The sequence below is a fragment of the Oncorhynchus nerka genome, linkage group LG15, assembly GCF_034236695.1.
Source record: "Oncorhynchus nerka isolate Pitt River linkage group LG15, Oner_Uvic_2.0, whole genome shotgun sequence".
Taxonomy (NCBI): domain Eukaryota; kingdom Metazoa; phylum Chordata; class Actinopteri; order Salmoniformes; family Salmonidae; genus Oncorhynchus; species Oncorhynchus nerka.
This window is the reverse complement of record NC_088410.1, coordinates 44799925-44813162: the sequence shown is the minus strand read 5'-3', so window position 1 is coordinate 44813162 and position 13238 is coordinate 44799925. Positions and strand designations below refer to the sequence as shown.

Below are 13238 nucleotides of genomic sequence, written 5' to 3'. Positions count from 1 at the left end.
GTTGTTTGATTCATACAGCTTCATGGAGAGTGTGTGTGCAAGTTTGTGCCTGTGTGCGCGACCCGGCGTCTGTGATATTGGGTCTTTTGTACCTCAAAGACTGCTCTGCCCCCTCTCTCTGATAGGTTCAGGCCAATGTGGAGAAGGCTCTCACCCTGTTCGGCCAGCTGCTCACCAAGAAGCACTTCCTCTTGACCTTCATCCGCACGCTAGAAGCTCAACGCTCTTTCTCCATGAGAGACCGCGGCAACGTGGCGTCGCTGGTCATGACTGCGCTCCAGGGCGAGATGGAGTACGCCACAGGGGTGTTAAAACAGCTCCTCTCCGACCTAATTGACAAGAACCTGGAGAGCAAGAACCACCCCAAGCTACTGTTGAGAAGGTACGGTCCACCATTGGGTTGTGTTGTGTTGGGCTGGTCTATCTGTGTAGCAGTGGGGGGAGAGAGGGTTAGGACCCAGATAGCACGAACCACCCCAAGCTACTGTTGAGAAGGTACGGTCCACCATTGGGTGTTGTGTTGGGCTGGTCTATCTGTGTAGCAGTGGGGGGAGAGAGGGTTAGGACCCAGAGAACACGAACCACCCCAAGCTGCTTCTCGGAAGGTGCGATCTGCTTAGGTTGGGGTGTGGTTGGGTTGGGCTTTGCTATATAATCATCAAGAACCTGGAAAGTAAGTACCACCCCCAACGGTTCTCCTTCGACGGTACGCTCCGCCTGTGTTAGGGTGGGTTGGGCTAGCCTATCTGCGTAGCCTATGAGGTGTAGAAGTGAGCCTGGTAGAAAGGAAAGAGGGCGGATTGATCTGCCATAGCTTAGTGGTTAACCGTTTTTTGTTATCATTTAGCCACTTTAGTTATCAGTTAGCTGTCTTAGTTATCAGTTATCCACTCTAACCTGTGTTAGACTAAAGAGGGCCGCTGTAGATGGACAGTAACTGTAGCCTACCTCTCCTCTCTCTCCCCCTCTCCTCCACCTCAGCATTGTCTCTGTCAGGAAGGATTACACCCCTGAGCACACCCACTGACTCCCACAGGAGGCCCAGCCACTCAGCCAGCCACAGGGCAGACAGGACTACTGAGCCAGACAGAGAGAGAGGGAAAAATGGGAGGGGGTGGGGGGATGAGAGGGAAAAAGGGAGAGGGGGGGAGAGGGAAAGAGGGATAAGGAGAGAGATACAGGGAGACAGAGCGAGGGAGGAAGACTGCGAGATGGGGAGAGTGTGAAAGGGGTTGTGGAGTATGGAAAGAGAGGGAATGACAAAGGTTGACTAGGAGAGGGAGGGAGGGAGAGACCGAGTGCTAGTGGGAGGACGAATGAGAGATTAGACAGAGAAAGATGGAGGTAGAGGAGGGTCAAGAGAGAGAGAGTGCACGGCACTGGGGAGCGAGAGAATGGAATGTTAAGGGAGTAAATGGGAGAAATATCCCAGGGGAGACCGAGACTGGTAATCAGTTGGGTAAGACCGAGAGAGAGACATGAAGAAAGGGATAGAGCGAAAAAGAGAGAAATGATAGACAAGAATTAAACATGAAATCATGAAAAGGGGACGATTTTCCCTCTCCATTGAGAGATATGTAATTAAAATCGAATCAAATAGATGACTTTGAGCCAGTCTGCTGCGGCGGTGAAATTGGCATGATGTTGCTAAAAGCCCCGCTGGAGGAATGTGGCACATATACTGTCCTGGTTATGAAGATGACACACATATTTGAGCTACAGAATTCCCTTTGTGTGTTGGTGTTTTTAGGTTTTAGACGACACTATTCCAAAACATTTTCCATGTTCATTATGAATTATACTACACTTCCATCCACGCACACATGCCCACACTTTCACTCACTCACTCACTCACTCACTCACTCACTCACTCACTCACTCACTCACTCACTCACTCACTCACTCACTCACTCACTCACTCACTCACTCACTCACTCACTCACTCACCCACTCACTCACTCACTCACTCACTCACTCACTCACTCACTCACTCACCCACTCACTCACACCAGATTAGTAAGGAGTTGGTGTTCACCAGTCCCCAAGTATTAGGTCAGGTAGTGGCCAAAAGCATGTTCTTTCCTGGTCCACTCTACTTTCAACCCATCTACCTCTCATCTCCCTCTCCTCTATGCGAAGGGAAAAGAACACATTTTGCCCACATCAAACAAATCTGAACAGACTTCTAGGATAGAAAAAAAAGACTTCATGACTTTTCTTCTCACAATCTCTGCTCCCAGTCTCAACCCTGGATAACCTGCTAGCTAGCACACACACATACACACACAATCCTTGATTCATCCTTTTCTGAGTAATCATAGTCTCTGGGAATGTATTATTCAGGGGACGGCAGCACTGATTCTAAAAGGAGGGACAGAGGAGGGGGTGGGGGTGAGAAAACAAAGCTTTCCCCCCTTAAGTCCCTTCCTTTCATACCGTGTCACAAACACACGCACGCGCGCGCACACCCACTTCCCTCGTTGCTGTTAACAAATTAAATGTAGTAAGTCGCGTTAATTACAATGCCTTTTAATTACTTGTGTTTTTAACTTTCTTTCTGGAGGGGGACCTTTCTGGAGGCTCCTCATTACGAGCCAGGTTGGTGATTAGCAAGAGACGTTAACGAATTAGACTAATTGCTGTGTTTTTAATGAAGATTGCTGGGTTTGCTTTGAAAAAAGAAATGTGGGTTTTGTTATTTGAGTTAATTTGTTTGTGTGCTGAGAGAAGGGGGGGCGGGGTGTTTGAAGGATATAGCCTACCAGCATTCTGTGGAATAATTTTAAGTTAAGCTCTTTGAAGTGAACTTCCGTGTTAAATACCTTTTCCCAGGGAAAAATTGTGTGTATTTGCTCTCAGTTACTAGCCCGAGGGGAGGTTGGTCACTTGTTACTAGGAGGAAGAAGGCAGAATTCACTCCAAAATCTCCAACCCTTGTACAGTCGTTCCTCTGTCAGTCAAGTGTTGATTTATGTTGTTGCCATTAAACCTTTGTCATTCCAGAAGATAACGTTTTTCTCTCAATCTTCCTTTTCCTCCCCCCGTCCCCGTAGGACTGAGTCGGTGGCTGAGAAGATGCTCACCAACTGGTTCACATTCCTCCTCTACAAGTTCCTCAAGGTAAGTCTGTCAGGGACGCAAGCACGTGTTTCGTGTTCATTAGGCACCAAAGTGAAGAAAACTAACTGAAACAGGGAAGGGCGACCTGGATTTGACCAATAAGAAAGGCTTGTTTTTGCTTTCCTTTGCAAACGCTTTCTTCTGCTCTGAATTGGTACGTCTACTCAAGTCTCAAGGAAAAGAGAGGGAACACGCAAAAGTAAAGAACCAGCTGGGCGGAAGGAGCAGAGAAATATGAGGAAATGGAGAAAAGGGTGAAGCCAGGGGGAGAAACTAGCACGAGATTAGCAAGAGTTGGAGGTGAGAATCACTGTGCTCGGCAGAAGTCAGAACGATAAAGGACCAAGGCGAGGAAAGGAGAAAAACCAGAGGCCCCGCTAGCCAACCTCTCATTGCCTCGTTGACACCTTTCACGCAGCAGAGTGCTTTTTCGCTCCTGACTCGTTAACCTTCTGGTAACTCCTCCATCAACTGCCACTAGCGTTCTCTCAACGTTGGCCCCAAGCTGAGTGTACATTTCGAAACGTTCTACCTTATTAAATGCTGTTTTTCCCCGGGTTAAAATGCACAGGGGAGAAATTGCTACCCGGGAGTGGGTCACTTGTCACCATGCAAATAGCCGTGGGAGACTTGCTACGACCTTATCGTTTAGCAGTGCCGCAGGCACTGTGGCTAACGGCAGATTGGATTGCACTAATTTTACCTTTCTTGCATTATCAAACTTGACTTTCTCAAGTGAGTGAGCATAATTGTTGTCTTGCGTTTGAAGACTACTCTATTTCCTATTGTTTTTCCGAAATACCGAAATGAGTGTTGTGTGTATGTATCAGTGACATGTTGCAAGAGCATTTATGTGTGTAAGTGACCTCTCACCTTTGCCCCTGTGTGTGTAGGAGTGTGCTGGCGAGCCTCTGTTCATGCTGTACTGTGCCATCAAGCAGCAGATGGAGAAGGGGCCTATAGACTCCATCACAGGAGAGGCGCGCTACTCCTCAGCGAGGACAAGCTCATTAGACAGCAGATTGACTACAAGACCCTGGTCAGTACCGCAGTCACAGCTTGAATCACAAAAATAAACAGAACACTTTGACATTATCTCACTGCATCAATCCATTGCCCTGAGAACCGTTCGTCTGGCTGGCTCGGTAATATAGTAGCTAGAATAGCATAGACATCAATAAAGCGACTTGGCATAACAGTATAATATGGGTTAATATGTCATATGAAACATAGTAGCTGAACTGTCGTGTATCACCGTGTCACCTCACATGCCCACACAAATCGCTCTGCTTCAAGCCTCTAGTCCTGTGACACCCCCCCCCCCTCCCAAACTGAACTTTGACCTTTACCCCCACACCACACACCCTCTAGACCCTGCACTGTGTGAACCCGGAGAACGAGAATGCCCCAGAGGTGACGGTGAAGGGGCTGAACTGTGACACAGTGACTCAGGTGAAGGAGAAGTTGCTGGACGCGGTGTACAAAGGCAGTCCCTATTCCCAGAGACCCAAGGCTGGAGACATGGACCTAGGTGAGGAGGACACACACACACACACACACACCTATGTATGCATCATACACACACACACACACACATCAATGAGTGCATGCAGACCCACGGACACACACACTAACACCCCTCTCTCTGTTCCCTATGTTTGTGTTCAGAGTGGCGTCAGGGAAGGATGGCCCGGATCATCCTCCAGGACGAGGACGTCACCACCAAGATAGACAACGACTGGAAGAGACTCAACACACTGGCCCATTACCAGGCAAGTCTCTCGTGCTTTAGGTTTAGATCTCAAAGTTGACTAAAGTCATGTCGTTTAATCAATCAGTCAGTCAATTACATTTGATTTGTAGTCTATTACTTTACAATTACAGATTTACAAAAAAGTTCCGCATCGACGTAGGATACCACTCGAACATCACTTGGTGTCTGCAGCCACAAATTCATGGGTGTCATATCACCAAGTTCCCAGACTGAACCAGGTTTTTCTCTAGGATTTTGTGTGGGGTACAGAGATGAGGTTGTCATTCAAAAATCATGTTAAACACTATTATTGCACACAGAAAGAGTCAATGCAACTTATTGTGTGACTTTTTAAGCACATTTTTTATTATTTAGGCTTGCCATAACAAAGGGGTTGAATACTTATGGACTCAAGACATTTCAGCTTCTCATTTTTTATTATTATTATTTAATTTTTTTTAAAATTACAAAATCACTTTTACGTTATGGGGTATTGACACAAAATCTCAATTTAAGTCATTTTAAATTCAGGCTGTAACACAACAAAATGTGGAAGAAGTCAAGGGGTGTGAATAGGGATGTGGCGGTCATGAAATCTGTCTGCCGGTGATTGTCAAGCAAATAACTGCCGGTCTCACAGTAATTGACTGTAAATTAACATTAACACGCTTAGTATCTCCTGGCTTCCACGCATAGCCTACAAGCCATTTATGCAGACTGTTGGAACATCTACATTTATTTTTTAAGTTAAAAAAAATGAATTTAATATAGCCTACACCATCACAATAAATCAATTATTTATTTTAGACAGGTCTAAAGAAACATGATATGAAGAAAATGTAGCCTATTTCAGAAGAACAGAACAGCATACTCTGAGTTGTCCTTATGTTAGGCCCTGATCTGGCTATGCGATAAGACTGTGTGCTACACTAGTTCATTTAGCAGACAAGATTTGCTTGGAATTCCCATGGCATACATTTTTTATTATTTTATAGTATGAGGAATTCAATGTATCATAGCTTACTAAAATAAAAAGGATATTTTCTCCAAACGATTTCAAAGCAAGTGCACACATGCAGCTATTCTGTGTTGAGCGGTTAACAGAGAAACTGGTCCTCTTATATGCTAATTTAGAGTTATTTATGCAACTTTAATAGTACAAACGTTGGGCTATATGTGTTGATGTTTAATACATTCTATGGCTGCATGATGGGACTCTAATGATAATTTGAAAAAAGTCGCAAGCTGCACACAGCTCATCAGTCTCTCATTCACCATTTGACAAGCACTTGATAATATTCACACCAGGCCTCGAATTTCCTGGCGGCATGCCCCTTGAGTGGCCATAATGCCCCCTAAAAAAAATCCATGCCTTTTGCAGCCAAAGTGGCTGTTGTGCCCTTGGGCTGAATATAATAGGCTAATTATAATTCCATTCTCCCGGCTGCCTTGCTAAGATGCACCTTTCACTCACATGGCTCTCTCAGATGTAGCCAATGCCTGTCAAGTGATCGGGTCCTGCTCACAAGCATTTCAGATAAGAGTCAGCTACAAGTGAATGAAGACACATCGGGGACACAACCTCTTATTGAGATCCAAGGCGCATGTTGAAGATGTTAAAACTGTCCACGTTTAGCCTACTTTTTGTCAGCCAACATGATTAATAGGCCTAACGAACAGCAAAAGCACTAGCTTATGTCAATAGACTCAGCAAAAAAATAAATGTCCTCTCACTGTCAACTGCGTTTATTTTCAGCAAACATAACGTGTGATATTTGTATGGTCACAACAAGATTCAACAACTGAGACATAAACTGAATAGGTTCCACAGACATGTGACTAACAGAAATAGAATAATGTGTCCCTGAACAAAAGGGTGGTCAAAATCAAAAGTAACAGTCGGTATCTGGTGTGGCCTCCGGCTGCATTAAGTACTGCAGTGCATCTCCTCCTCATGGACTGCAGCAGATTTGCCAGTTCTTGCTGTGAGATGTTACCCCACTCTTCCACCAAGGCACCTGTATGTTCCCGGACATTTCTGGGGGGAATGGCCCTAGCCATTACCCTCCGATCCAACAGGTCCCAGATGTGCTCAATGGGATTGAGATCCGGGCTCTTCGCTGGCCATGGCAGAACACTGCCATTCCTGTCTTGCAGGAAATCACTCACAGAACGAGCAGTATGGCGGGTGGCATTGTCATGCTGGAGGGTCATGTCAGGATGAGCCTGCAGGAAGGGTACCACATGAGGGAGGAGGATGTCTTCCCTGTAACGCACAGTGTTGAGATTGCCTGCAATGACAACAAGCTCAGTCCGATCATACTGTGACACACCGCCCCAGACCACGACGGACCCTCCACGTCCAAATCGATCCCGCTCCAGAGTACAGGCTTCGGTGTAACGATCATTCCTTCGACGATAAGCGCGAATCCGACCATCTCCCCTGGTGAGACCAAACCGCGACTCGTCAGTGAAGAGCACTTTTTGTCAGTCCTGTCTGGTCCAGCGATGGTGGGTTTTCGCCCATAGTTGCCGGTGATGTCTGATGAGGACCTGCCTTACAACAAGCCTACAAGCCCTCAGTCCAGCCTCTCTCAGCCTACTGCGGACAGTCTGAGCACTGATGGAGGGATTGTGCTTTCCTGGTGTAACTCGGGCAGTTGTTGTTGCCTGTCCCACAGGTGTGATGTTCGGATGTACCGATCCCGTGCAAGTGTTGTTACACGTAGTCTGCCACTGCGAGGATGATCGAATCAAATGTATTTATATAGCCCTTCGTACATCAGCTGATATCTCAGTGCTGTTAAAAAAGCTGTTCATCCTGTCTCCCTGTAGCACTGTCTTAGGCGTATCACAGTACGGATATTGCAATTTATTGCCCTGGCCATATCTGCAGTCCTCATGCGTCCTTGCAGCATGCCTAAGGCACGGTCACGCAGATGAGCAGGGACCCTTCTTTTGGTGTTTTTCAGAGTCAGTCGAGAAAAGCCTCTTTAGTGTCCTAAGTTTTCATAACTGTGACCTTAATTGCCTGCCTTCTGTAAGCTGTTAGTGTCTTAACGACCGTTCCACAGGTGCATGTTCATTAATTGTTTATGGTTCATTGAACAAGCTTGGGAAACAGTGTTTAAACCCTTTACAATGAAGATCTGTGAAGTTATTTGGATTTTTGTGAATTTTCTTTGAAAGGCAGGGTCCTGAAAAAGGGACGGTTTATTATCCCCCATAGCACAAAGGTTGACCTATTCTATTGGTCAATGTGTTCCTCTGTGCAATAAATAAATATTCCAAACATTCTCTGGGACAGCTGTAGGATGCGATAGATCCCAAATGAACACAATGATAGAACATCGCTCCGAGATGAACAAATAAAAGATATACCATTTAAAATGTGTGCATCTTAATCTTAAATCAGCCATAAATCTTCTTGTGACAGGGGGAATGGAAGTGTGTTGTGTGCAACAGGGAGGGGCAATTGAATGCAAGCTTTACAAAAAAAAGATAAAATTGTATATTAAAAAAATGTCTGTCTATGGGGAACATGGTTTACGTGTTATGCTCAACCCACTTAAAAACACCAGAAAATAGACAAAAACAGTAGAATCAGCTCACCTGCTTTTACACTATGATTTGACTTGTAGATGTTCAATTGGAGAAGCTTTGAGTTTAAGTGGGTAGAAATGATCAGGGAATTCCGAGGGACATTCCAACATTTTGGCCCTTTAGCAAGTCTTTATTCATATTAAAAAATCATATTTATTGCATTTTCATGTGGTCTATAATAAAGGGCACTTCACTTCATATATAGCAGGCTTTTCAAATCCAATAATGGTGCACAATTACTTCAGATATCAAAGGGACGCAAAAGGGACTCATTTCGTGAAACGACTCTCATGCCACTTGTCTACTGATTATAAACACATTTTTGCTGTCACACCAATAACAACGTCAGTCATTGAGCTTCGGGATTTGTAGTACTGACTCCGACTAAAAAAAAAGTATTGGTCGACCAAGTCTTTTCCAAACGTGCATTTTTCCATATATAGACACATCCTTTGTGTTTGGAACCAAATCCACTATATCCACTGCGCTTGTCTGATGCTTTAAGAGCAGCGTTTTGATGAAATAATTAAGACACACAGATGACTAGAGGGAGCCGGACCGCAACTGATTTGATTGTGCTGGGTCGACCTGAGACTTGCTGCACTGTAAAAATGTTTTTTTTTTAAATAACAGTTTGTGACTGTGTGACTAGCACTCGTTGTCTCTTTCGCTCTCCTCCCTGCTGTAGTGACCAGTACAGAACATCAGCAGTGTTTATCATGCTGTCTGTGTTGCTGAAGCTGCATCATAATGCAGGCAGCCTGGTAACCGAAAGGTTGCAAGATCGAATCTGTTCTGCCCCTGAACAAGGCAGTTAAACCACTGTTCCTAGGCCGTCATTGAAAATAAGAATTTGTTCTTTAACTGACTTGCCTAGTTAAATAAAGGTCAAATGAAAAAATCATAATTACAACCATTTCTGACTGAAAAGTTATCTTACCGAAATCCCTCGTTTCGGGGAAACGATCCCTATGTCTCTCTTCACGTGACTAATGTATGCATCGCCTGCGCGTGACCAATAGGGCCTGACTTATAACACGTCATAATCATATTCATAAATTGGTAATAACAAACAGCGAACACCGTAATACATGTGACAGCAAAATGGATGCAGATCATGTGACAAATAAACATGAAATTGGGGGAATGTTTGGTTGCTCAGGGGGTAAAGGGGAAGTCAAATGTGTGGAATAAATTTTACAAAAAATACTTGATCAAGAAAAATAAGGTAAGGAGCAGGCGCTGCATGCAACACTAAATAAATTATCAGGTACCGAAGAGTCTGTTGCAATGGAGGGGGGGGGGGTTTATTACAGAAAAGACTTCTTTAACGATGTTAGTCCATGCTGACGCAATGGCATCACGCATTTGCTGCAGATTGGACGGCGGAACCGCAATTTTCGCCCACAAGACTGCTGCTGACTGGATGATTTTTGTTTGTCTTACCGTTCTCTGGAAACCCAAAACACTGTTGTGCATGGAAATCCCAGGAGGGCGGCCGTTTGTGAGATACTGGATCCAGCGGGCCTGGCACCGACGGTCATACCACGCTCCAAGTCACTTAGGTCACTCATTTAGCCCATTATAGCGTTACATTTTACAGTAGCTGGATGCCTGTCTGCCTGATTTATATAGCAAGTCATGGCCACGTGACTCACTGTCTTAAAAAGCGATACATTTTTGTGAACGGGGCTGTACCTAATAAACTGGCCGGTGTGTGTATATCTCTAACTGTTTTGACGTTGCCTATATTCCCAGGTGACGGATGGCTCAGTGATTGCCCTGGTGCCCAAGCAGAACTCTGCCTACAACATCTCCAACTCCTCCACCTTCACCAAGTCACTCAGCAGATACGGTGTGTGTTTGCGTTTAGACAGGCAGCCCAATTCTATTTTTTTTTATCCACTAACTGTTTTTTTGACCAATCAATTTTCAGATCTGATTGGACAAAACACCAATTAGTGGAAAAAGGTGTTGTGCTTTTCTGTGAATATGTTTCAGAAAGCACTGCTAAACATGAGAAATATCAATAAAAATGATGCATGCGTGCCAAGTCTTGACAGTAAGGTTTTAGAGTGATGTAAGTGACTAGAGACTACCCCCTCCTCCCCCCTCTCTTGATCCCCTCTCTTCCTCTCATATCCTATCTCTATCAAATGTCACATAATACATTCATCTGAATCCGAACCATGTCCCCTCTACCCCATCTTCCCGTCCAGAGAGTATGTTGAGGACGGCCAGTAGTCCAGACAGCCTGCGCTCCCGCACCCCCATGATCACGCCCGACCTAGAGAGTGGCACCAAGCTGTGGCACCTGGTCAAAAACCACGACCACTCGGACCAGCGTGAGGGCGATCGCGGCAGCAAGATGGTCTCTGAGATCTACCTGACCCGCCTGCTCGCCACCAAGGTAAAACAAAGTTAGACACTTCCCCTCTCCACAGCATTTCACAAAACAATGGCAGACAATTTCTCTCCCCTCGTATCTAAAAGTAGTTGTAACCACGAACTTCAATGACTAATATTCCTGCACCCCAATAACATCGTCACCGAAAAGGGCTTGTTAGGGAGCCCTTTATAAGCCATGTTTTCTTATTTTAAAAAATGGCTGACATTAGCTAAACTGCGTCTAGGCTCTGGAGTTCATGGGCACATAGACATGTCACATAGGCTTCAGGAGCCAGCTGGTTAGATATGATTCCACCATGGGCAACAACAACTGGCTACTAGTTCCTTTTCAGCCACATATGTTCAACTCATAGCTAGTATATCCACCACATTCAGAAAGATAGCTACTGACTGAAATGTAGCTAGCATGCTGGATCACACTAGAGATTAAACATTTTCTGAAAATCTACAGAGTTTCTATACCTGGGAAATAATTTAACAATCAGAATTGCCCATTTGAAAGCATTTTAAAACCAAGGTAGGGTTACTCAGGGTTCCCTCAAAATAAGATTGTTGATGTGCCACATTGCCGTCTTGGATGCACCACTATGTAAAGATTTTACAGCAAGTGAAACTGATATTTAGTCATGATAGAATAACTTTGGTCGCCAATGACATTGTTGTGAATTGCTAAACAGGCCGTTCATAAATTCAGAGCGTTATCATGTTCCTCAATTAATTCAACGCATTTTGGCGGTAGGCTCGACACAGAGCGCACCCCGAGTAGGTCATAGCGTTGCCGAATCATGTAAACTTTGTAACGGCAGTCAAACGAGAGTCAAATTACCAAAGTTGCTAAGCTTGCTAGATAACCTCCAACGAATGACAGAATATCTCATATTTGGTTCAATCAAGTTGATGAATATACAGATATCAGATCAGCTCTTGAATAATGAAGAGTGGAAATTGTTTAAATATCAAGGTGGGGACCAACTTTGTTTAAAAAAAATATCCATATCTACTCTCATACCGTTTCTTGAGCACACATTCTCTACCGAAGCTCTCATATTGGCAGCAATACGAGACAGCGCAGAGAAGCAGGGGACATTTTATGGCTTTATTTTGACATGCGTAGGCGAGACGTGCTTTGATAATGTAACCCGTCGATTATAGATTAAAGTTAGGAATTTTTCCTGGTTTCAGTGGGATTGGGATGATAGGAAAATAGCCTAGTAGAGGCCCTAGGCTCAACACCGGTTTAAATCAGTGTACCGGGATCCCGGGTTCCCCGTGTTATACCCTTATCTAGCCAACTAATCGTCTTATTCTTTGATGCATTTTGGTCAACTTGCTCATATCAAGCAATAGACAGTTTGTGGAAAGGTAAAAAGAACAACTAGGGGACACGTTTTATGAATGATCAGGCAGTGGAACTGAAATATATTGGTAGCTCGCTGGTGACTCTTTTATTCATTTCACAATTAATTAAGCTGGGTTTCCCTAGTCGTTCGGTGCTTACTGCTAATGCCGGCGAGGAAGCTAAACAGGCGGCTTTGCAGCGCGTCTGTATGACGGTTCACACCCAAGAAGGCTCAACCAATCACCCGACGTAACTGATGAATATTAATGACTTTGTCGACAGCTATCCTATAAAAGGAGGGATAGCTCCTCCAATAAAGAAAAACAACATCCACTGTCCAAGCTCGGACCGCTTTCCTCCCGCAGCCAGCTCGCTCATTGACCTTTGTTTCCCAGGCGACTGGCTCAGAGGCTCATTAACATTTTTCATAACCTTTTGCATGAGGGGGTGCAGCTCCCAAACGCTACGTTGTGTCTTAATTAGCAGCCTGACCTTTGGCTATTGAGCTGTTTGGTGTTCGCTGGAATCGGGTCCGGGCGAGGGGGGATGGGTCGGGGGGGGGGGGCTTTCTCCTAGGACCTAGAACATTTTATCGGTACCCTCAAGGCAGTGTTTGAATTGATTAATGGGATGTCCATATTTTTGTTCTAGCCCAGCTATAAAACACACATTGGTTGAATCAAGCGCTTCCAGATGAGTTGGTTTGTGTTGGGCTAGAACAAAAATGTGCATTCCTTCAAGTAACCGGGCCCAGGTTTGCTGTCCAGAGTTGCATTCGTAAGGGTGCGTCGTACCGAACATTCCAGATTGAAATACTCTTGCAGGTAGAAGGCTATTGCTTCTATCTGATCGTTCCACAATGTGAATGCAGCCCAGCCCATGTTTTACTGAGACTGGTGCTAGTGACACTAGTATTAAGCACTAGAGCCGGTGTTATGCTATTAACCAACAGCCTGTTACTTTCTTCTCCTCCATGCCTTGTTGGTAGCATATCATCTACCAGGTGCAGAATGC

General features: G+C 44.9%; 1 protein-coding gene across 1 annotated transcript in view; it reads left to right on the top strand.

Annotated features, from left to right (window-relative positions):
- Window positions 1–13238, top strand: part of LOC115142772 (plexin-A1-like) — a 275942-nt gene that overhangs the window by 254983 nt on the left and 7721 nt on the right. The window contains 8 exon segments of the mRNA XM_029682496.2: window positions 126–382; window positions 3054–3120; window positions 4014–4107; window positions 4110–4159; window positions 4492–4651; window positions 4789–4892; window positions 10235–10331; window positions 10696–10886. Coding sequence (XP_029538356.2) covers window positions 126–382; window positions 3054–3120; window positions 4014–4107; window positions 4110–4159; window positions 4492–4651; window positions 4789–4892; window positions 10235–10331; window positions 10696–10886 — 1020 coding nt within the window.